Source organism: Natator depressus, chromosome 7, assembly GCF_965152275.1.
Source record: "Natator depressus isolate rNatDep1 chromosome 7, rNatDep2.hap1, whole genome shotgun sequence".
Taxonomy (NCBI): Eukaryota; Metazoa; Chordata; order Testudines; family Cheloniidae; genus Natator; species Natator depressus.
Genome location: NC_134240.1, coordinates 32,700,472 through 32,724,569, shown reverse-complemented (window position 1 = coordinate 32,724,569; position 24,098 = coordinate 32,700,472). Strand labels below are relative to the sequence as shown.

Genomic DNA, 24,098 nt, shown 5'->3' with positions numbered 1-24,098 from the left:
ATGTGGTCATGCCCCTGCATCTGTCTTCTGTTCTCAACCGAGGCCTTTCTGTTGAGATCTGCTGTCGGGGGCGGGGCAGATAGCAAGGGGTGCTGGGGGGAATCTGAGCATGCCACCAGGCCCAGGGCTTTCTAATGGGCTCTGATAGGTCCCACTAAACAAGCCCCAGCAGGGCCATGGCAAACGCATCCGGAGTGGGTGTTGCCTTCCCGGTGCAGCTTAGACAGAGAGCTCCTGAGGCTGTGCCAACTGGGGCAGCCCACAGACTCCTAAGCAGCATGTCCAGCTGGGCCCCACTGTCTCCCTCCAGTGGGGGGTGTGGGGGTTGCATTAAAGGCCATGGGGGGCAGAGCTGCCGTGAGGGCAGGCAGGGCTTTGTACAGTTCGGGGGTGGATGGTGCTGGGGTGGGACAGCTTTGGCAGGACTGAGATAAACAGCCGGAGGGTTCCCACAAAGGGAGGGGGGGGACATATCTACTAAATGTGTATTTTTTAGTAGCATGAAGGGTTAATAAAAAAGTTGGTTTTAAAATAGTCTGCCCCTAATGGCTGGTTTGTTTATTGCAGGTGCTGGTTCCTCCTTGGGAGCAGGGCAGGAGCTGGCTGTGGGGGGAGCTCCCAGCTACTCCAGCCCTGGCCTCTCCCCAGAAGGGGGCGCTGTAGGGAGTGGGGCAGGATCACTGGCTGCAGGGGGAGTGCCTGACTAATCCAGCTCTGGCCTCTCCCAGCAGGGGCAGCTGTAGGGCGTGGGGCAGGAGCACTGGCTGTGGGGGCAGCTCCTAGTTACTCCAGCCTCTCCCAGCAGGGGCCACTGTAAGGAGTAGGACAGAGGCCCCCTCCAATACACTCCCCTCCTTCCTCCCTGGCCTCAGCCCCCTGCCAATCTCACGGCCCTCAGGCCCAGAGAAGCTAGTTTCCCTGCTGCCTTTGCTCAGGGCTTGGCTGCCGCGTGGCCTGTGTCCGTGGGCGCCATTTTGTATAATTTTTGGTGGTGCCCAGAACAGCTCCAAGCAGAGCCGTCCAGTCCGTAGGGCAGACCGGGGCTACTGCCCTGGGCCCCGTGCTTTGTGGGGCCCTACGCTTCAGGGGGACTGGGGTCCAGGGCAGCCTGGCACTGGCAGCAGCAGCAGCAAGTGACCCAGCCCTAACCGGCTCCCCCTGGCCAGCTCCTGGCATTGCTTGGGGGAGGGGGCAGAAGCTGGAACGAGGCGGGGTGAAGGCTTGGGGGAAGGGGTGATGAGTTCTGTGCGTTCTCCATGTATCTGGGAGAGCTGCAGGAATTGGATGGAGGGGCCCTTGGAGCCCAGTTACGGGGGTTCCTTCTACTTTGCACCCCTTCTGCTGAGGAGATATGGCCCCCTCCCCTCTGACACACACTAGGGTTCTTTTAGGCCAGGTGTCTCCAAAATACAGACCCCACGGGAGCCCTGCCCAGGGGCCGGGTTGGAGCCCACACCCCCTAAAGGAGAAGGAAGCCGCATCCCATGCTGCTGGGGGGAGGAGTGGGGGTGGAGCAGGGGAGAAAGAGGCGGGGCAGGCTGGGGCCCTGTTGCTGGCTGCTGGGTGCCAGGCCCTGTGTTATCCCCGCAGGCTGCCCTGGACCCTGTGTCCCCCTGAAGCACAGGGGCCCCCCAAGTGTGGGGCAGTAGCCCCAGTCTGTCCTATGGATGGGATGGCTCTGAAAATATAAGTCCAAGCATTGGTGGAGCTGGGCCCCTGTTCCTGAATAGTGGGTGGATGGACAGGGGCACCCCAGGCCCAGAGAACTTGCTGCCTATGCCTGTGTCTGGTTCTAGCCTGCAGTGGAGCTCCCTGCAGTGCCGAGGCTGTGCCTGGAGAGAGGGGGCTCTTGAGCCAGCCCTGCGCAGACTCCACGGCAGGGCGCTCGGCTCAGGCTGTCACAAGTGATCAGTGATGTTCGCAGCAGAGAAGGATAATTTGGTGCCAGCTCCGGGCGAGGAAGGGGGTTGGGAGCTGCCTACTGCTCAGCTTAGAGCATGGATGGATTTTCCTGCCCGTGTGTAGGTGGGTTGTGGAGCCACAAGACTTTTGCGGGTGCGTGGCCTTGTGCTGGATCACCCCTGTGCAAATGGGCTTCTCGGAGTTGGGTACAGAACCCAGGAGTCCAGACTTCCAGCCTCTCCCCCCACGAGGCCCCCACTCCTCTCCCAGAGCTGGGATAGAACCCAGGAGCCCTGACTCCCAGCCCCCGTTTGACCCGCTAGGACCCCCTCCCCAAGCTGGTCTAAAGCAGGGGAGGGGGTGGCTGCACTCTTTGCAGGCTCCTGTTTTTGCGGGGAGGGGAAGGGTCTCCAGCAGGAGCAGCGTGTGACCCCTTGCCCTGGCTGCTCTCCCCACCAGCAAGGCTGATTTTCCCTCCCCTCCCCGTTTAAGGGATGTGACCCACCCCACCCCTCCCCTCCCCCGTCCCATCAGCAGGGCCTGTCCCCTCCCCTGTTTGGGGGTGTGACCCCCTTCCTTCTCCCCGCCCCCAGGGGGGCAGGGCTGGCTCCGCTTCCCTCCCCGCTGGTTCCCCGGCCGGCCGGGCCGCGCCGTACCCTGCTGCCCTGCGGCTCCCCGGGGACCATGAGCCTCTTGCGGGACGTCTCCCTGCTGGACCCCCGGCTCCGCTACGAGCTGATCCAGCGCATCGGGGCGGGCACCTACGGCGATGTCTACAAGGTGAGGGGGCGCCGGGCGCACGGGCCGGGGAGAGGGGAGAGCTTGGGGTGGAGGTGCATGGCGGAGTGTGGAGGGGACCCTAGGGCATGGGGAGCTGGGGTGGGGGCAGGGGCATGGCAGAGAGCACAGGAGGTCTTGGGGAGCTGGGGTGTGGGGGGGCATGGTGGGGAGCTGAGGGGGAACTGGGGTGCGTGTGGGGGGCATGGCGGGGAGCCAAGGGCTGAGGGGGAACTGGGGTATGGCGGGCTGGGGGGCATGGCGGGGAGCCAAGGGCTGAGGGGGAACTGGGGCATGGCAGAGCACAGAGGGGGTCCAGGGGCATGGAGAGCTGGGGTGTGTGTGGGGGGTATGGCAGAACACAGAGGGGGTCCTGGGGCATGGGAAGCTGGAGCAGTGGTCCCGTGGAGCAAAAGAGCAGGTATGTGAGGCTGGAGAGATGAGGTGGGGTGTATGGCAGCCCAGGAAAATAAGAGGGGACACTGGGGCCAGTGAAGCTGGGTGGGGGTTGCAGGAAGCTAGGGGATTTCCTGGCCTTTGGGAGGTATGTGAGTCCATGGGTCTGGGAACACTGGAGGGAGGATCATATGGCCTGGGGATGGGGAGTAACCTGGGGGTTTAGGAGCTGGGATACAGTGGGGTATATGAATGGGGGAAATGAGGGCCCAGACGGGGGTGCTCAGGGGAGGGCCTGGCCAGCCCAGGATTCAAGGGGAGACTAGGGTGGATGAAGGATCTTAGAGTATTTCGGGGGGTCCTAGGGAATTGGGGTCAGAGGATCCCTGGGAGATTCAGGGGGAGCTAGGGGATATATGGGAGTTGGGGTGTATTGAGGGCAGGATTGTATGGGGTTGTGCTAAGGGCAGGGGTGGGTGCACAGGGAAATCTAGGGGCTGGGGGCGCCTGGCAGGGTTTTTGTCCTGGTAGAGCAGGACAGCAGTGGCTGGCAAGACCAGATTGATGCATGGGGGGCATGACCCAGATACCTGCAGTGGGGTTCCCGTGGGGTGCCCTGGGTGGGGATTGTCTTTTGGGCGAGGGGTGGGGGAGTGTCCTAGGGGTGGATGGGGGAACTGCACAGGGCATTCTGAGGAAGGGGCTGATGTTCAGGTCTGAGGGGGGCATGGTGTATGTGTGGGGAGGTTACAGGCATGGGGGGCTGGCGAGGAGTTGTGCATAGGCAGAAACGTGTGGGGGAGCCCCGTGAGGGGTCCTTGGGGCACTGTCAGAAACTCAGACCTCTGCAACTGGCACTTCATTGCCAGACCAGGAAGGCGTGAGGGGATGGAAGGGAAACTCCTAAGACAGGGAGGGCCCCCCTCGAGAGGGCTCCAGTGCATGGAGTGACCTGTCCTGGGTTTGAGCAGAGGGGCTGGGAGCCAGGACTTCCGAGTTCTACCCCAGGCTCTGGGAGGGGAGTGGGGTGTAATAGTTGCTGGAGTGGGGGGCTGGGAGCCTGGACTCCAGGGTTCTAGCCCCGGCTCTGCCGGTGGTGCAGACTTAGCTCTGCCTACACTTGGGGAATAGCCCCGATTCAGCAGCCTGTGAAGCCAGCTCCACCACTGAGCATTGCCAAGCATGAGCTGGCATTTGCATCAGCTAATGAGGGTTAATTCCCAAGGCGTCCTTTGCCCTCTATACCCGAAGTACCATGGCTGTGGCTGGCCAGATCTGAACCAATGTCAGGCCACTGGGGGGATCTAATGCTCATCCTTTCCAGGCACTAGGGCCACCAGAACCCTGTGCTGCCAGCTGTTTCTGTGCCACCATTATGCTGACTCAAAGGTGTCATGCAGCTGGGCTTGTGTGGGGTAGACAGGCTCTGTGTCCCTTGCCTGCTGGGCCACTCATAATACCGCACGTCCCCCCAGAGCTGGGCCCGTGAGGGTAGCTCCGAGGCTGAGATCTGCCAGGGTCAGGAGTGAATGAGTGGGGCCAAGAGGCAGCCACTGCATGCTCAGACTCAGAAATTGGTTTTCTTTGATGGAGGAAATGGGGACACAGAGTCCCGAGAATGGGGAACCTGGTACTGGGGAGAAGGAGAGGCACGGAGCCCCTGACATGGGGGGGCATGGGGTACCTGACATGTGGGCACAGAGCCCCTGGCGTGAGGGAGGGGGAGTTGCAGGGAGTCCCTGCGATGGAGGCGCTGGGAGGGTGGCCTCAGGGAGTTGTGGTGGGGCCGGAGGGAGGCAAGAAGCTGGGGTGGGCAATGCGCTGGGCCTACAGTCGCTGTGAAGCCTGCGCCCCCTAGTGCTCTCTGGTTTGAGAACCACAAGGGCCCAGCCTCCTACACAGCCTGGGCACAGACTCCCCCCTACAATGCCTGCCCCGCCCAGGTCTGCGAGCCAGGTGGGAGCAGAGCTTTGAGAGAGAGACATCCAGGCTGGGTCCATAGAGGTCAAGTGCTGGTGAGTTCACTGTACTGTGGTGCATGCGGCTGGGAGCCAGGACTCCTGGGTTCTGTCCCCAGCTCTGAGAAGGGGGTAGGGTCTGGCAGGTTAGACCAATGGTTCTCAATCAAGGGTACGTGTACCCCTGGGGGTACGCCAAGTTCTTCCAGGGGGTACATCAACTCACCTAGATATTTGCCTAGTTTTACAACAGGCTACATAAAAAGCACTAGCAAAGTCAGTACAAACTACAAAATTCATACAGACAATGACTTGTTTATTCTGCTCTATATGCTAGCCACTGAAATGTAAGCACAATATTTATATTCCAATGGATTTATTTTATAATTATATGGTAAAAATGCAAAAGTCAGCCGTTTCTCAGTAACTGTCCTGTGACACTCTTGTATTTTTAGGTCTTATTTTATAAGCAAGTAGTTTTTAGGTGAAGTGAAACTTGGGGTACACAAGACACATCAGACTCCTGAAAGGGATATAGCAGGCTGGAAAGGTTGAGAGCCACTGGGTTAGATGGGGTGGGAGCCAGGACTCCTGGGTTCTATTCCTGACTTTGCCACTTAACTTGGGCATGTCAATTCCTCTCTTGGTGCCTCTGTTTCCCTTTCCATCCTGTGTCTAATTAAATCTTGAGCTCTTTGTGGCAGGAACTGGTGCTCACTGTCTGTGCAGTGCCTGGCCTGATCTCAGTCATGGGGACTGTGCAGGGCATAGACAGGTAGTTCTTAGGGGTGTATTATGCCCTATCGGTTCCTGAGATTGGGAGTTGGGGGGGTTGCTGGGAGTCAGAACACCTGGGTTCTCTCTCTGGCCCTGGGAGCCTGTGGGGTCTAGTGGTTTAGCGCGGGTAGGGTGACCAGACGTCTCGATAAAATCGGGACAGTCCCGATTTTTAGTTCTTTGTCCTGCGTCCCGACCAATGCACAGTCGGGCTGCCATTTGTCCCGATATTGCGGCTTTGGCCGCTCTGGCAGTTTTTTTTTTTTTTTTTTTTGCTTTCGCAACTTGGCTCCGGTGGTTTTTTCTTTTTCTTCTTTTTTCATCGGCAACTCCGCTCCAGACGTTTTTTGGTTTTTTTTGCTTCCCCCATGTGTCCTGATATTTTGTCCGTTTCATCTGGTCACCGTAGGGGCGAGGGCTGGGTGTCAGAACGCCTGGGTTCTATCCCAGCTCTGGAAGGGGAGTGGCGTCTAGTGGTTAGAGCATTTCCCTCTCCAATGCTCTTTAGAAAGCTGAAATCATGAATTCCTCTCTCCCTCCCCCACACACCTTGTGCAGGTGCAGGGCTCAGAGCGATAGAACAAGCAAGAGACATGGGGAGGGTGAAAAGGAAGTTGCTTAACGTCAGGGTGGAGATGGCGTCTGTGCTGTGGTGTGGCTTAACTTGTGTCTGTGGGCTGGGGTGGGCACCTGGCCTTGTCATGCCTGTGCCTTGGGGAGGGAGCTTCAGAGCCCCCTGCCCCCACCCCAGCCCTGGGCTGCTGGCACAGGGAGTTCACATCCTGTCTGTCTGGGCATCAGCACAAGGGCACTTTGCAACATGCCCTACCTGCCGCAGGGCTGGGTGTCGGAGAGCTCAGCTGGGAGGAGGAGGTATCTGTCTCTTCCCTCCCCCTGACCATCTGCAACTAGGCCCCAGGATGGGGTGGAGTTGGGGGCAGGAAGCACTGGGTGGGGCGGCTGGGGGGATCAGCACCGGAAACCCGGAACAAGGCTGTTTTGGTGTCAGAAACCACGAGTGTGAGCAGGGGAGAGACCCTGAGATTGGGAGGAGGGGGAGAATGTGGGTGGGGGACAGATGACACAACAGAGGCTTCAGATCTGGGGATGAGGTGAGCGGGGAGAGGTACCCTCTCCTCAGGGGGGAGGTGGGGTATTGGGCTGGGAGAGATGGGCCCTAAGGTTGGTTGGAGGAAAGGTGGGAACTGGGCTCGGGGGATCCCAAACTCTGGGGTTCAGGGAGGGGTACAAAGTGGAGTCCAGGCTCCTGAGCCTCAGACTCAGAAATGGGGTTTGGGGGAGCTCCTTGCAGACCATATCTAGACCCAGACTATTTGGGGAGTGGGGATCCTTCTGCACTAGGAGGCTGGGGGCAGCTCTGGGCTCTGAGAACTGAGCCTGCCAGACAGCAAGGTGTGTTGAGGAGGGTCTGGGCTGGTAATGGGGGGATACCAGCCTGGGGAGCGGGGTGATGGCTGCATCTGGGAGACAACCCTCCCCCTGCAGCGCAGAGGAGGGTGTGTGGCACTGATCTGGGAAGAGCTGGATCCCGAGCCGCCCCCACCCCCCCTCACCCCATAGGTGCGTAGACTGCTAATGCTGAGGCCTCTGCAAGTGATGGCCCCTTCCCTGTTCCTAGGCCCGGGACACCCAGACAGCAGAGCTGGCTGCCATAAAGATCATCAAACTGGACCCAGGTAAAAATCCAAATGTCCCCCCAAGAATCACTGCTCTAGTGGTCTCCATATCACCCCCAGGGCTCACCCAGAATCACTGGCCTAGTGTGTCTCTAAATGACCCCTAAATTGCCCAGGTCTACCCACAAATAGGCCCTGAGACTCACCATGGTGCACCCCCAAATTGCTCCCAGTATCACCCCCCCCAGTGCTCCCCCCCAAGTGCTTATCTTTGGTCCATAAGGAACAACCTGTGACCCCCAGACCTGCCCGTCCCTTAGCCTGTTTAGCTCCTGGTGCTGCCTGGGCCTCCTGTGGCAGGGGGTTCCATGGTGAATGGGGAGCCCTGCAGCCGGCTTGCAGGGATTAGCTCTTGTGGAGCCGGCTATGTCCCTGACACAGCTCCATTGGGATGATGCCCCCAGCCCCCAACTCCCTCCCTGACACCCACAACTCCTCTCATTCCCAGGGGATGACATCAGCTCCATCCAGCAAGAGATCACAACGCTCAGGGACTGTGGGCACCACAATGTGGTGGCTTATTTCGGCAGCTATCTCAGGTGAGACACGCCGGGGGCGCTGTGCTGCAGGGAGCTGGGTGGGGAGCTTTCCCCGCACAGTCAGTGCAGCTCTAGGAATAGATCACCTCAGCTAACTCCATTCAACATCCCCACCACCACCCTCAGCTTTTACATGATTTTGCTTCACTTCCTGTGCAAAACTTGGTATCAACAGCTCCACCCCAGAGACGGCTGCATCTCAGCGCTGTGCTGACATCTCCTCCCTTGCTCCCTCAGGAACGACCGTCTCTGGATCTGCATGGAGTTTTGTGGAGGAGGATCCCTGCAGGAAATCTACCACAGTGAGTCCCTGCCCTGGTGTAACTAGAAGCAGGGAGGGAGGGCTGTGGCTGGGAGTCAGGATTCCTGGGTTCTTTTCTCCACTCCTCTTCCAGGGACAGAAACCAGGACTTCTGACTCCTAGCCCCACTGCTCTCACCCACAAGGTCCCACTCTGCTCCCAGAACCAGAGTCCTGGTTCCCATGTTATCTGACACGGGGGGACAGAATGTCCTCTCATCAGGATGTTGTAAAAGAGGCATCTGTTTCACTTTCTGGTCGGTTTCCCTTCCTGTTTTCAAAATGCCTCTGGTTCCTGGTCCTGTGGGGGTTGGGGTGGATAGGAGGAAGTGAGGGGCAGGGAGGTAGATAGGAAATGGGGGGCAGGCAGGGGGGTGGATAAGAGGAAGTGGGGGCAGTGTTAGAACATGGGGAAGATGATGAGGCAGAAGCCTGATGTGTTGGATTGTGTGTGTGGGATATTTGGGGGGCTGTGGGGGTGGAGTAATTGGGATGTTTGTAGCTGGGTATTGGAAGGGGTTGTGTCGGGTGTATTTGGGGACTGGTTGGATTGTGGCAGGAGAATAGTGACCCCCCCAGGTGTGTATCTGTCCATGTCTGTACGTCTTTTCCAGCCACAGGCCCCCTCTCTGAGAAGCAGATTGCCTACGTGTGCAGAGAAACGCTGCAGGTGAGTAAACAGGGAGCCAGGGGTTAGATTGGAGGCTTCAAAGCCTCTGCTGGGCATCCCCCATTTGGAGGCATGTGAGATTGGGGATGAATGCCTGATGGACACCTGGGCTCTGTCCCAGCTCTGGGAGGGGAGTGGGGTTTGAGGGTGGTGGGGAGGTGAGCTGGGAGCCCAGACACCTGGGTTCTCTGCCTGGGGCTGTGTCTGACGGGGCCTGGGCCAGGCAGGAAGTCCTTGTTTCCCGTCAATTGCCCTGCAGCTTCCTCTGTCCCTGGCGGCAGGAAGAGATGTGTGAGTTGCAGCACAGCCACTAGCCTCGTCACCATGGAGAGGGGGGCACAGGTGGCTGACGCCTCCTCCCTGCGTGGACCAGTATCCTCCCCAGGGTCTGGGAGGTCAGTCTTGGGGGGCATGTGGCAATGTGCATGGATGGGGGGACATTCAGAAGGTCATTCCTCCCCCTCCAGGGCCTGAGCCACCTACACGCCAAAGGCAAGATGCACCGGGACATAAAGGTGAGACCCCTGGGCCCATCCAGGACCAAATCCCCTGCTACTCCCCCGGATCAGACCCAGGGCCCCATCCAGTCCCAGATCTTGCCCTCCCCGCCCCGGATCAGACCCAGGGCCCCATCCAGCCCCAGATCCCCCCCCTTACCCCCCCCAGATCAGACCCATGGGCCCATCCAGCCCCAGTTCCTATCCTACCCCCCTAGATGAGACCCATGAGCCTATGCTTGGGATCACCTTTGATTATTAATCCCCTTTTCCCAAGTTAACACCAATAGGACCCAGGCAGCTGACTTGGCCCTTCACTGTGGTAACATGCTGCAGCATGTTGTTCCCAGGGTTAACAAGGGTAGTGGAAGAATCCCACTGGCCTTGAGGAGGGGACGGATCAGAGTGACGTTCCCCTCCTTCACCAGCCCCTTGGATTCATCTCCAGAGCAGGCTGCTTTAGCAGGGGAGGTCGCTCCAGTGGAACAGTGGTTCTTCCCCCACTGACACTTTCCCTTTTCTGGTGCAGGGAGCCAATATCCTACTCACCCTCTTTGGAGATGTGAAACTGGGTGAGTTACCTGCTCTTCCTCCTTCCCCATAGAAACCTTGGATCCCTGTGTGGGTGGGGGGAGCCCAGGGCTGGGACACCGGAGGGGGTCTGTGTCAGGACAGAGGGGCACTGGCAGAGTTGGGAGTCGAGGAGGAAGTCCAGGGCTAGGATAGTGAGTGGCTGTGGGTTAGGACTGAGGGGCTCCAATGGGGGGTGGGGAGAGCCCAGGACTGGGATAGTAGGAAACTGAGAGTCAGAACTGAGGGGCACCAGTGAAGCTGTGTGTGTCCACCTGTCTGCCATCCTTGGTGGTGACTAATGACCCTTGTGCCAGGTGCTGTACAGACCCACAATATGTATATGAGGTCCCTTCCCCAGAGTGCCTCCTAACGAGGGTTCCTGTTCCCCTCCCCCACCTCCTGTCTTGCAGCGGATTTCGGAGTCTCAGCTGAGCTGACAGCATCAGTGGCGAAGCGGAAGTCCTTCATTGGGACCCCCTACTGGTACCTCACACCCCCAGCCTTGCCTCACTATCCGCCAGGGGAACCTGGTGGGGGCAGTGGAGTGAACTGGCCACCTCAGCCTATCTCACCATCCGGACACCCCATCTGGGGCTGTCTTGGAGTCTGGGATGTCTCTGGAGGAGGGGTTTGGTGGGGTGGGGGGAAGCAGCATCTTGGTGTTTGGAGGGGGGGATGGAGGAGGGTGTGGAGCCTGGGGGACATGGGGGTGCTTTGGGGTGCCCAGCAGCTGGGGAATTGGGCTGGGAGGCAGGGAATGGCTTCTGATGGGGCAGCTGGTGAGCTGAGTCTGATACCTGGGTCTCAGGGATGGCTTGGCAGGTGTGTGTGTGGGGGGGATGTCATGGGTATAGCCGGATGCCTGGGTCCCCTTGAGGGGTGGGAAGTTCATGAGTATAGCTGGATGCCAGAGTCCCATTTGTATGGCCTGGTGTTGTCTGATTGGTCTGCGGCCCCTCCCTCATCTAGGATGGCCCCTGAGGTGGCTGCAGTGGAGAAGAAGGGTGGCTACAACCAGCTGTGTGACATCTGGGCCATTGGCATCACGGCCATTGAGCTGGCCGAGCTGCAGCCCCCGCTCTTCGACCTTCACCCCATGAGGTAAGAGGGCAAAGAGTGGAGCACCCCCTTGGCATGGGCCCAGCAGGTCTCTCCTCTCCCCACAGGGAGGAGGTGACGCGAGTGTAGTGGGAGCGAGGAGAATCGGGTCAGGCTGCTGGAGGCAGAGTTGGATGCAAGAGAAGATCTCCCCCCTCCTGGCTCTGTCTGTCTCCCTCGCAATCCTTCATGTTCTGGTTCTGTCTGTCTGGTTCTCCTGCCCCCTGATCTCTCTCTGCAGGGCCCTGATGCTCATGTCCAAGAGCAGCTTCCAACCCCCGAAACTGAAAGATAAAGCTCATTGGTGAGTGTTGCTGCAGGGAGCAGGGCAGGAGCTGGCTGGGCGGGGGAGCTACTCCAGCCACGGCCTCTCTCCGCAGGGGGGTGCTATAGGGAGAGGGGCAGGAATGCTGGGGTTGGAGGGTGACGATTCTGTTTTAAAAGTGACAGAGAATTTGGGGGGCTTGGCAGGGCTGGGGGGTCTCCAGAGGGACCTAGGGGGATTTGCTGATTCCCCCTTTGCGCCCCCTCCAGGTCCCCAGAATTCCACCATTTCCTCAAACTGGCCCTGACCAAGAACCCCAAAAAGAGACCCACAGCGGAAAAACTGTTACAGGTGAACCGGCGGAAAGGGGTGGTGGCTGAGCAGGGGGGTAATTGGAATGAGGAGTGTGGGAGGCATTGGGGGTGGTGTGGGAGAAGCTGGGGGCTGTCGGGGGGACTGTACTGGAGTGGGGGGCAGGCTGTGAAGTGTCGGGGGAGAGAGATCGGGGCATGGGGCGTGGGAGAGCTGGGGACAGTGTGTGTGGCCGAGGGTTGGGATGTGGTGCCTCTCTGGGGAGGGTTTGGGGGTGGGGAAATGGGGCATGCTGCATTGGACAGCAGGGGGCTCTCTGGGGGGACGATTTGTCTCCCAGTTTCAGCACCATGACCCCTGTCCCCCCAGCACCCATTCATCAGCCAGCCCCTTGCCCGCATCCTGGCCACTGAGCTACTCGACAAGGTTAACAGCCCTGACCTGCCTGCCCCCTCCCTGGACGACGGAGACTTTGAGGTACCTGCCCTGGGGGAGACTCCAGGCCTGCCCATTATGCCCCTGCCCCCTGCAGCCTCCCTGGGCACTGACCCACCACCCCACAGCCAGCTCAGCTCGGTCACTAGGGCCGGTTACCATGACAACCAGCCAGTGGCAGGGCAGCCTGGCTCCGATGACTCCCCTGTCCCAGTGCCCAACTCCCCAGCCATGAAGCTGAAGCCTGTTGCCCAAGATAATGGCGGGGGGGTGGGGGGGAGGAAGTTGCTAGAAATGGCCCTGTCCTGAGGTGGAATTTGACCAGCAACCGGGCAGCCCTATGCACCATGCAGCTCCCAGTGATGCTGCCCCGCTCTGGGGATGCATAGGACTGGGTTTGTTCAGTCTCTGGGGGCTGCCGAGCTGGCACTTACCCTGATCAGCTCCCTCTACCGTTACAATCCAGCCCCACACCACGAAACCAGCTGGGCCCAGTTCTGTGAACTGGCTGGGAAGAGGGGCCAGGGGTGAAGTGGGAGAGTTGGGGACTTGAAATGGACTATCAGTAACTGTTCCCCATCTCCCTGCCCCCTCCCCCATCCTGTCTGTGTGCCCCCCAAATCTCCTTGCCCCCTTTCTTCCCCCGCACTGTTTTCTATAAGGCTTACGACATCTTCCCAGACAAAATCCACTCCCGTGGGGCACATGGCCAGGCAGAACGGACTCTCTCCGAAATCCAGTGTAAGTCATCCCTGACTGGGGACCACCCTTGCTGCCCCAGGACTGGTGTACCCAGAGCCAGGCACCCTAGCACAGTCACCACTCACCCCCTCATGCTGTTTATTCAGGGATCCATTGCATGGCGCTGAGATGCAGCTGCCTCTGGGGTGAGGTGTGGGGGCAGTTGAACAGTCACACAGCAAGGCTACAGAACAGCTTAGGGAAGAGAAGATGAATCCTGAATCCAACTGGAATGGCAGGGGGAAGGCTGGGCAAAAATCATGGAATCTCCCAGAGCTGGGATTTGGCCCAGATGCCTGGGTTCACAGGATCTTCAAAAAGCAGGAGTGGTTAGCAGCAGGGCTGTTTGCCTCACCCCTAAATTACAGCGGATGCCTCCCGTTAGTCCTAGCTGCTCTGGAGCCCAGGGGGAGAATGGAGTGTGTCTCAATCAGCAGATGAGCCAATTTGTATCATTTGATTTTCAGTTAATCACGTTAAATTCGGGCCCCCACTGAGAAAAGAAACAGAACCATATTGTAGTCTGGTGAGTGGAAACCCATTAATTCTTTTCCTCTCCCAGCAGGGGGTGCTGTGGGGAGCGGGGAGGAAGCACTAGCTGTGGGGGGAGCTCCTAGCTACTCCAGCCCTGGCCTCTCCCAGCAGGGGGTGCTGTAGGGCGCAGGGCAGGAGATGGCTGTGGGGGGAGCTCCCGGCTACTCCAGCCCTGGCCTCTCCAAGCAGGGGGCGCTGTAGGGAGTGAGGCAGGAGCTGGGTGCGTAGGGATCTCCCAGCTACTCCATCCCCAGCCTTGGCTAGCCGTGGGCACTGTGGGGAGCAGGTAACTCCATATGGGTTACAAGTCTTCTCCTTCCACAGAGGGAAGAGGAGGATGATTGGACGTTGCTAGGCGCTGAAGAGTAAGTATCAGTCCGGGGTGGGGGGGGGAGGCCGGCCCGAGGGAGTCTTGGGTTCAAAGTTCAGCCTCCCCCATCCTGCTTGGAAGTGTCGCATCGTGGGGAGGGGGTACGAGGAACTGAGCAGCGCTGCCTGCAGGATAAACTGGGAGCAGGGGGGTTGATGGCTCCAAGTGCGGGTAGATAGGCAATTTAGTCAGCTCTAAGGATGGGGGTGGCTGTAATCCTGGGCTTCCAGTGTTGAGCACTGGGCTCTAGTGGGTTGCAGCAGGGGAGGCTGGGAGTCCAGACTCCTGGGTTCCATCCCAGCACTGGGCGGGGAGTGGGGTCTAGTGGGTTGGGGAGCAGGTAATGTGTGGCCCGCATCCCTACCCCCTCTCCTTGTCTTTAGGAGTCTCCTGCAGTCTGTGGAGGAGGCGTTGGAGGAAAGGTAAAGCTGAGACTCCGGGGGGGAGGGGCGGGGGGGCATTGGGGCAGGCAAGGTGTGTGTGTGTGGGGGTCCCTTCACCTCCCACCAACCTGTAGAAATCAGGTCATTTCAGTAGAGGGGGCAGTAATGCAGAGTCCCTGCCCCCACACAGTGAGTTTCACAAGCATCCTTGCCACTCCCCCTCACAGAGATACGCCTGGTGTGTGTGTGGTGGGGGTTGACACGTGGGCTGTTTTGGGGGGTAGGGGCAGGGTGTGAACTCTGTTGACCCTGCACTTTGCAGCTGCTTTGTATCTCCCCCTCCTCAATCCCGGGTCTAGACCATGGCAGGGATGAATGTCAGAGACCCCTGATGTCCCCTTGGAGACTCCCCACAGCAGGGAGTTCCACCACTTCTCTCTGTCTTTCCCTTACAGGAGTTTGACCATCCGCCCAGCATCTGGACAGGTAAGTTCTTCTACACACATATCCCCAGGCAGCTGCCTGCCCTGGCACAAGTCCCCTCCCATTCTCTGACTCTCTCTCTGCCCAGGTCCCCACCCCAGAGGATCAGCCTGTGGGCCCTAACTGCATCCCTGAGAATGAGACGGGAACAATCAAGAGAGCATCGCTATGGGACCTGATGAATTGGGAGCTGGAGGGCATGGAGACTGGGGGTGGCTCAGAGACCATGAGGAGACAGACCCCAGCAGGTACTGGGGTTTGACAGAGGATGGGGGGACTGGCTGGCTTAGAGGGGCAGGGAATGGGATACGGAGCCTTTCCCTCCAGGGCGTGCCAGGGTAGGGGACTGTCTGGCTCTTGGGTTGGGAGTGAGACACAGGAACTTTCCTCTCTAGGGGGCGCCGGCTGCATTCAGGCCCCAGGTCCTTAGTGAATGAAAGTTGTTCCCACCTGTGAGACAAGTTGGCTGGATCTTAGCCCATTGGTCCCTAACAGGATGGGGCCTCCCATCACACTGACCTCCTTACTGGCAGAGAGGCCAGGGGGCTGAACAGGCTACTGGGGACTCTGCTTCCCTCACACGATGACCCTAGATCGGGGGGGCAGTGTGATAGGGGACTGGAAGATGGGGCCAGTGTGTGTGTGACACTCTGTGGAGGTGCCCAGAGGAGCCCCTGCCATGACATTTGCAGGGGATAACAGGGCCGTTTAAGCACCACAGTGTAACCCAGGCAAGGAGCAGGGATCTCCAGTGGGGCTGGGAGCCCTGCGGGGGGCGGGGAGGGGGTGTTGCCACCTAGGAAGGAGGCTGCCAGGGCAGAGCTGTCTCTGATAGGCAGGTGCTGTGCGTGTCCCCCACTTCCAGGCAGCCAAGAGTCAGGTGACGTCCCACCCCCCCGGCACATTGGCTCTCCAGAGCCTGGAGCCTCCCTGCTCTCCACCGAATGGGCCACCATGAAGAGGAGGGAGGAGACAGAGGTAGGTGCGAACCACTCAGGGAGCAGGCCTGGGTAGAAACGTGGGGTAAGAGATTATGGGGTGGCCTGGTGGTCATGGTGTGTAGGCAACAATGCAGCAGGACTCCTGGGTTCTATCACTTGCTCTGGGAGGGGAGTGGGACCCAGTGGTTAGATCAGGGGGCTGGGAATTAGTACTCCTGGGTTCCAACTTGATGTCTGGGTGTTGGCTGGTATCCCAGTGCTCTTGTTGCCTCTCATCTGGGGTGGCCAGCTCGGCATCCTTCTTTTGGTGGTGTCTGGTGTTGATTGGCTTTCTCTCTCTTTCAGAGATCCAGCTGCCATGGGTTGCCCCCCACCCCCAAGGTCCATGTAAGTGCCATTCCTCAGCATCTCCATGCAGGGCGTGCTATAGACAGCAGGGTGGGAGCGCTGCCTGTTGGGGTTGCTCTTGGCTAATCAGGCCTGGTCTCTCCCAGCGGGGTGTACTGTAGGGAGCGGGGCGGGAGTGCTGGCTATAGGGGGAGCTCCCTGCCACTCAGGCCCAGCGTCTTCCCTGGTCTCTCCTTCGCAGATGGGTGCTTGCTTTTCCAAAGTCTTTAATGGCTGCCCTCTAAAGATCAACTCAGCTGTGACGTGGATTCACCCGGAGACCCGAGGTAGGGCCCCCTCCCGCCCCGAATGCCTCCGACGCAGCTCTCTGCCTCCCACAATGTCTGTATTAACCCCGTCTCCCACTGGCTGCTCCATCCTGGGCTGGGGGCAGGACGCTGATTCTCCTCCCACATTCAATTCACCGATGCACTGGTTCAGTTTCACCCTATGCCCTCCTGTTCCCCAACACCCTTGTTGCACCCTCCAGCCTTTGTCATAGCTGAGCTGATCTGGGGACTTGATTTCCACCCCCTCCAGTCCCTGGGTACCAGCTCTGAGCTCCCAGCCATTGGGCTGAAGAGGGGCATGTGGGTAGGAGGGGAGCAGGCACACTGCTGACTTCTAAGTGGGTGCTGGGAATCTGCCCCCCCGCCCCAAACCTAACTCTGGCTGGCCTTGTTTCAGATCAGTACCTGGTGGTAGGGGCTGAGGAGGGGATTTACGCACTTAACCTGCATGAACTCCATGAGGACACCATGGAGAAGGTGAGATGCCTGGAGATAGGGGTATAGCTTAATGCTGTGGGAGCTCCTGGCCTCTCCCAGCAGGGCGCACTGTAGGGAGCAGGGCAGGAGCTCTGGCTGTGGGGGGGGGAGTGCCTGGCTATTCCAGCCCTGGCCTCTCCCAGAAGGGGGTGATGTGGGGAGCAGTGAGTAATGAACTAACTAAACAATGGGTAATATGGGCAGAGATAATGGCAGCACTGTGTGGAGTTTCCTGATTAAGTTGACTGAAGAGCTAACCGGTGAGGTGTCTGTCTGTGTCCCCCAGCTCCTGCCCCACAGGTGTTCCTGGCTGTACTGTATGAACAACGTGCTGCTCTCCTTAGCAGGTGAGTGGGTAGGGAAGGCACCAAATCTGGGCTTCTTCCCAATCCGGAAACTGTACATTCCTTTGGCTACAGCTACTGTGAGGTACACAGAATGTCATACAAGTTATCAAGGGGCATCACCCAGGGGTGGAGGAGCTGAGGCAACCCAGGGTGGGATGGCAGGGGACTGCAGGTCAGGACTGAGGGGCACCAGCAGGGCTGGATCTGAAGCCTGGGATGTCCTGGGGCTGTGGGTGGGGCTGAGGGGCACTGGCAGAGCTGGGTATGGAGCCCAGGTGGGGATGACTGGGGCTGTGGGTGGGGGTGAGCGGCACCGTCAGGGCTTGGTGTGGAGCCCAGGCGTGGATGGCTGGGGCTGTGGGTGGGGGTGAGGGGCACCAGCGGGGCTGGGTGTGGAACCCAGGCTGGGATGGCCGGGACTGTGGCTGCGGGGGCACCGGCAGGGCTAGGTGTGGAACCCAGGCTGGGATGGCCGGGGCTGTGGGTGGGGGTGAGGGACACCAGCAGAGCTAGGTGCAGTTCCCTGAGGATAGCACATTAGGATCCACCATCCCAGCATCTAATGCAGCTCTCTCTCTGCAGGGAAATCCTCCCAGATCTCCTCTCACAACCTTGTGGGCCTCTTTGAGCAGCGGAGGCAGCTGCAGAAGCGGCAGGTCCCCCTCTCCATTGCCACCAACCGGCTGACTGAGCGCATCATCCCCAGGTGCTGTGCTTGGCTCCGCATCTGAAACTCCACCAAGCCAGGAGGGAGCGATGGTCAATCCCCGGATGGGGCCAGGTGTCCTCATGGCCTTGTAATTGGCCACTTCAGGCTGAGATCCCCTCATGTTCCTTAGGGCCCAGTATCCCCTTGGATTAGATCAATGGGCCCCTCTTCCCCACTGCCACCCTGGGTCCATCCAGGCCAGTATCCCCCATCTCATGCTTGCCATCCTGAACCAGACCAATGGGCCTGTCTACCCTGGTCTCCTGTCTTCATTTGCAGCATCTGCCAGATGCTTCATTTTCCAATGCTACTTTGGGTGGGGAAGCTCCTTCCTGACCCCCCGGCTGTAGTCAAGCCCTGAAACCTAACCTTCGTGCAGTGTACGATTAGCCTGTGGTACACTCTGCCATGGCTGGCGCTGAGGCAAAGAGTGTAGTGAGTTTCCCAGAGGGACTGGGTGCTCAGTGGAGAATGAGAACAACCAGATTTAGACTAGCTCATGGTAACAAATTTGGAAGGGAGCTAAATCCTTCCGCTTGAAGGTTTAAGAAGATCCCTGTTAGGGATTAGGATGAGACCTTCGTGAGGACAGATTACCCCAATTGGCCTGATGTGGGGCTTCCTCTGAATCCATTGTCAGGGACAGGATAGTAGGCTAGAGGGCCACTGTCTGATCCAGTCTGGTGGCTCTTGTGTTCCTAAGAGTGCAGAATAACCGTCAGTCTTACCATGATGGGTGCATGGATACGTCTCACAATCCTAGCAGCAGCCGTGCTCTTCTCTCTGAAAACTCCCCCAACCTTCCTTCAACCCTCCTCCAGTTCCACTATCTTGTACTGGAGAGTTCCATGGGTTAACTGGCTGACAGTTCTCCCCTCAGGGTAATTGTGGGTGGGTTTGCATCATGCCTGGCTGTAGAATCCCCTCTCCACTCAGCCCCTCATCCTGCCCCCTTTTGTCCTCCGGTGGCAGCTCATTCCTTCCTTCTATTCTGTTCCTTCTCCCTGCAGGAAGTTTGCGCTCTCGTCCAAGATAGCGGATACCAAGGGCTGCCTCAAGTGCCGAGTGGGTGAGTGTGATCCTGACACGCAGCCAGGGTGCTTCCTGTAGGCTGGATTGCTGTCTCCCTGGGGACAGGGGAGCCCCTCAGCTGATTGCTTTCCCTCCAGGGAAACCTATTCACCTGCCTTGGTTGCCTTTCAGTTCGGAACCCCTATTCCGGCAACACCTTCTTGTGCGCTGCTCTTCCCTCGAGCCTGGTGCTGTTGCAGTGGTACGAGCCCTTGCAGAAGTTCATGCTGCTGAAGGTAGGTCCGGGGTGTGTGGGGGGAAACGGGGTGCTGGAGCCACTGGTGAACCCAAGAGTCTCATTGACTCTGATGTAGGCCTGCATGGAGCTAAAATCTAGGGCACTGCTCTGGAGGGACGCTTGCAACACTTGCCATAGATTGGATGCTGCTCTGGTGGGGGAAACTTGCCAGGTCCTTTTCACTGATGGCACTGCCCTAGGGAAGCTTGCTGCATGGGAAAACCTGTTGCTGCTGAGATCTCAGCCTCCCCTCCCTCACCCCAGCACTTTCCTGCGGCCCTGCCTATGCCCCTGAGCCTGTTTGAGCTGCTCGTGGTGGAGACGGAAGAGTACCCCCAGGTGTGTGTGCGTGTTGTGGACCGAGATCAGCCGGGCCAGGAGTTGGAGTTTAATGTCCTCTCGCTCAGCACCAACTCCAGCCTCAGCACTGAGCCCTCTGCAGGTAAGAGACACCCAAGTGGGGAATGGGACATGGGGCCTTTCCCCTCTAGGGGGTACCAGCACACATGGGCCCCAGGGTGGTGGGGGGGGATGAATGGCTGGCTTAGGGGAGGCAGGGAATGGGACTCAGAGCCTTTCCCCTCCAGGGGATGACAACTTGAATATGGCCCCAGGGTGGGGAATGTGATTCAGGGCCTTTCCTCTCTGGAGGAATTGGTGGGCTCCTAGGGGAGGGAATGGGGTATGGGGCCTTTTCCCACTAGAGGGCGCCAGCTCCCCTAGAGTCTCAATGTGTCTCTCCTGCTGTCATTGCAGATGGGGCTTCCAGTGTGGCCTGCCACGTGACTCAGATGGACAGAGACACAGTCCTTGTTTGCTTTGAGCGTAAGTCCCTCCTCCGGCGTGGCCCTCTCATTGGCTCAGCCTTGGCCACAGCTGGTGCCGACTGCCTCGCTCTTTCTCCGCTGCAGGCTATGTAAGGACGGTGAACCTGTGTGGGGCCCCCAAGAGAGCCCTGGCCCCAGAGCTGACCTTCAACTTCCCCATTGAGACAACTGGTGAGTGGAGGGAGGTCTCTTGGGGAGAGAGCTGCCACTGGCCTGCCCATCTCCCAGCCCACACTCCTGCCTGGCCTGGTGACCTCAGGAGCTGTCCAGCCTTCTGTTCCTCCAGCATCCTCCTCCCTGTCCTGGTAGCAGTGTCCTCCACCTGCCAGCTTCCCCAAGGTGGGGGTCGTCCATACCACCTGCTGCTCACCCCCTTCTTTCTGTCCCTCCCACCGCAGTGTGCCTTCAAGACAGCGTACTGGCCTTCTGGAAACATGGCATGCAGGGCCGCAGCTTGGAGGGCAACGAGGTGAGTGCAGGTCAGGGCTTGGGTGGATGTATTTCCCTATCTTCCCCAAAGAGGGGGATCAGACTCTGCAGGGGGGATTAACTTGGAGATGATGCATGGAGTTGGCATTGCTCCTGCTGGAGACTACGTGGTATAGGATCTGTCCCCTTCTCTCCCACCACCCTGGTTTGGGAGGGGGATGGAGATGCACTGACCCAGCAAGGATCTGAGCCAGGAGAACTGTGTACTGATCTGACCCTTCTCCTTGACAGGTGACCCAAGAAATCACAGATAAATCCAGGGTGTTCCGGGTGCTGGGAGCCAACAGGTGAGGCCCCAAAGCAAGGATGCGGTCAGGGCAGGTGGCAGCAGGAGTGCACCACCAACAGAGAATTCTTGTTCTGCTCTCTCCACCCTCTGATCAAGTGGTGTGGCTGCCCTGCTCCGGCTGGCTACCCCCAGTCTGGCTGTGCCATTGGTAGGAACCTGCTCTCTCCACACTCTGATCAAGTGTCGCGGGGCTGCAAGGCTGGGACAGTGGGAAAATTATCGGGGGACTGGGAGACCAGGAGTTGTGAACTTCTTTTCCTTCCTCTTGCATGGGCTGGGTCACTTCAGTAGCCGGTCACCACCCTGACTCTCTATTGTGTCCATCCTGTGCCCCTGTTCCTGCTGGACGTTACATGACTGGGTGGATTTGCAGGCCTGTTTTGAGGATGCACGGCGCTGTGTCAGGGTTTGGGCTGCATTCTGGGGTAACTGGAGGTTGCGTGGTGGATGTGCCGCATTGGGGGTTGGGTTTGCATGGCTGGGATGAAGTTATTCTATTCTATATATAGTCTTATACTGTGCTTCTCACTGCAGTATCAGAGCCAGTAGCACATTAGGTGATGGTTCTCCCATCATCTTGTCAGGGGAGAAGCATGTGCAGGGAATGGCACATGCTTGGTTTGGTTGGGGTTTATATAATAAAATACTGCTGTGTTTATATTATAAATGGTGAGGTCAGAGAAATGTGCCCAGCACTTGAACCAAGAGTTGATTTTGCATGGTTGGGTTGGAGAGGCTGGTTTTGCATTGTGGCCAGGGTTACGTGGCTGGGTTTGGGGGCTGGAATTGCATGGTGGGTTTGGTTTTGTGCAGTGGCTGTGGGACTGGGATGGGGTACAATCATGGCTGGGGCTGGCTTTGCTGAGTTGCATTCCTTGCTTGGGTGCGGCACCTCTCAAGTCAGGTCGAGGTTACCAGTCCTCCTGTTCTGCTCAAAACATGCTCTGACCATCTGTCTCTCCATGTTCACTCATTGCTCTTGCCTCTACCTCTCCTCCCAGAGATATCATCCTGGAGAGCACGCCCACAGAGAATCCCTTGGCTCACAGCAACCTTTACATCCTAACGGGACACGAGAGCAGCTACTGAGCGTGCAGAACTGCCTTTCCAACATCCTGTGTAGACTGATGCAGAGTGGGTGGAGGGGGAAATCCTGCTGTGATGTTTAAACCGCTGACAGCTGAGAAGCGCAGTGGAGGCGCACAGGTAGCGGGAGCCTTGGGGAAATATTCCCATGAGTGGGGCCTGTCTTCTGCTGCGGGAATCCATGTCAGATGAGTTCTACTCTATAAACTCTACAGTCCACTTGTCCTATTGTCCAAAGTCTTCCTGAGATACCCCTGCTTTTCAGGAGTGTATGGAGAGATTCCCTCTCCCCTTTTAGGGCCAGCATCTCCTGAGACCCTTACGTCTGCAATAATTGACTACCCAGTCCAAAGACACCTCTGCAGTCTGTCTTGACTGATACCTGTGCCTGTTGAATGCTTCCCCCTCCCTCCCCGTTCTTAACCCTAAGAAGATGTCTTCTGGAGACACAGGGTGTGAGTGTCCTCCTCCTCCAGCTTCAACATGAAGACAATCGGTTTTCTAGTGGATGCATTGTGTTCCCTATGTAGCACTTAAGGTCCAGAAATCTGGCACACGCCTTCAGCTGCAAAAGAAGTGGGAAAGCAATTCTGCGTCTTGTCATTCAAGGTGTGAGCAACGAGCAATGCCTGAGGTGGGACAAACCTATTGAATTTAATCTGTGGCTGGGATAGCTGTTTGACTATTTTGGTAATGGTTGTGCCGATTGCTTGGCTGGATGGGTTCTGATGGGGGATGAGTGGGATGGCTAGCTGGGCGTCCAGATTGGCTGGTTTGAGCAGCTGGCTGGTGGCTTGGTTGCAGAGAGCTTGAGTGCTTGTTGGTTGGGTGTGGTGGTTATTAGGATGAGATGAGTCCATTTGGATGGCAGGGTTGGTTTAGAAGTGGCTGGGGCAGTGCTTGGGTTGAATGGGGGGAAATGTGTTTGGTTGATGGGGCAGGTACAGTAGCTAGGTAAGGGACTTGATTACTGAACAGGCCAATCGCTTGGTAGAGTGGGTGGCTGATTGGTGTAAGAGAGGTTTGAGTGTGTCTGCTATGGAGGGGCTGGGTGCATGGCTGGCATGACTGGTATTTTGTGTGTGAAAAGATGGGTGGTCAGATGACTGCTTTGAAATGAAGCAGAGTGCTTCATACTGGCAGGCAGTATGTTGCATTGGCTGGCTGCTGGGATGCCTTGTTCTTTTGCTACCTTGGAAACCAGTGCCAACCCCAAATGCCAGTGTGACAGAGACCAGGATCCTGGGGCCGACGGCTCTAGTAACTCAGGCAGTGGAAGCTTTCCTTTCCGTTTTGCTAATTTCTCTGTGGTTTTTAACTGAAAGCTGGAATTTATGGGTAAAAGAAACCAAACTTGAAAAAATATGCTATTTAAAAGATAAAGAGATATTAAACCTGTCTTTTGTTTGCTTGGTGTTAATTGGGTGAAGAACGGAAGAGGGGAGAGCCACTGGGGCCTCTGGCTGTTCAGCTCCACTGCTGTTCTAGCTGTCCTCCCTAATCTTTAATACTGTCACCCCAATTGTTAAGGACTGGTCTTCAGTCCTGCCTGAAACCTCCTTCTGCCCTCTATGCCCCCCCACCCCCTCTGCAATTCTCAGAGTGCCAATATCGTTGGGAGCTGGACAGGGAGAAGGAAAACAGAGAACTGATGTTTGTTTTGGTGCTGGGGCTATGCTCTCCTTGCAAGTGAAAAGCAGCCCCAGAGCAGGGAGTGGCTGGAGACAGAGGGGTTTTGTGGAAAAGGAGAAATAGCTGCTGAGCGGGGAGCCAGAAAAGAGGAGAGAGCACTAGATCAGCCCCAGGCTACTGCTCAGTTACTCCCATGCCCCTAACTGCAGCCAGGGGGACCAAGGACTCCTGTGAGTGTCCCCAGGTCCTATCACCATGGTACTTATCCGGGCTCCTAACCTGCTCCCCTGATGGCCCTGCCAGGTGCAGGGGGTGAGATTGAGCCTGAGCACGCTCAGCAGTGACTGCGAGCTATGGCCCCTGCCCCCCTGCTGCTGGGCACACAGCCCTTGGTGTGTGCGAGGAGTTAACACCCCCCCACACCCCCCGTCAGCTGGCAGCCTTCCCTTGGCCTAGCTCCCATGAGCCTCATGGCCCCCTAGCTGGGTGACTCCCAGCAGCCCCTGGGGCTCCTAGCGTGTCTGTGGGGGGAGGGGGGGGTCCTACTACAGTCCCAACACGGACTGGAGCTCAGCTCACCACTCAGCAGCCTAGATTGCTGCTGCCCT

General features: G+C 58.1%; 1 protein-coding gene across 3 annotated transcripts; it reads left to right on the top strand.

The window, feature by feature from the left end:
* Positions 1-1,908: 1,908 nt before the first annotated feature.
* MAP4K2 (mitogen-activated protein kinase kinase kinase kinase 2) lies at positions 1,909-23,236 on the top strand. Of its 3 annotated transcripts, XM_074958027.1 has the most exons (33): positions 1,909-2,025; positions 2,496-2,682; positions 7,450-7,507; positions 7,956-8,046; positions 8,284-8,348; positions 8,961-9,016; positions 9,484-9,531; positions 10,043-10,085; positions 10,497-10,569; positions 11,056-11,187; positions 11,426-11,488; positions 11,719-11,800; positions 12,131-12,238; positions 12,859-12,937; positions 13,405-13,463; positions 13,796-13,836; positions 14,225-14,263; positions 14,680-14,710; positions 14,796-14,955; positions 15,573-15,685; positions 15,994-16,035; positions 16,238-16,322; positions 16,723-16,802; positions 17,089-17,149; positions 17,732-17,855; positions 18,869-18,927; positions 19,062-19,165; positions 19,432-19,609; positions 19,924-19,992; positions 20,079-20,165; positions 20,393-20,463; positions 20,715-20,770; positions 21,774-23,236. In XM_074958027.1, exons 2-33 carry the CDS (start codon positions 2,587-2,589, stop codon positions 21,859-21,861), a joined length of 2,541 nt encoding a protein of 846 aa, XP_074814128.1. In that variant the 5' UTR covers positions 1,909-2,025; positions 2,496-2,586; the 3' UTR covers positions 21,862-23,236. The 3 variants fall into 3 exon arrangements, with proteins under 3 accessions (XP_074814128.1, XP_074814129.1, XP_074814131.1); XM_074958028.1 differs by lacking the exon at positions 1,909-2,025 and having other exon boundaries at positions 2,495-2,682; XM_074958030.1 differs by lacking the exons at positions 1,909-2,025; positions 2,496-2,682; positions 7,450-7,507 and having other exon boundaries at positions 7,975-8,046; positions 8,222-8,348.
* Positions 23,237-24,098: the final 862 nt, after the last annotated feature.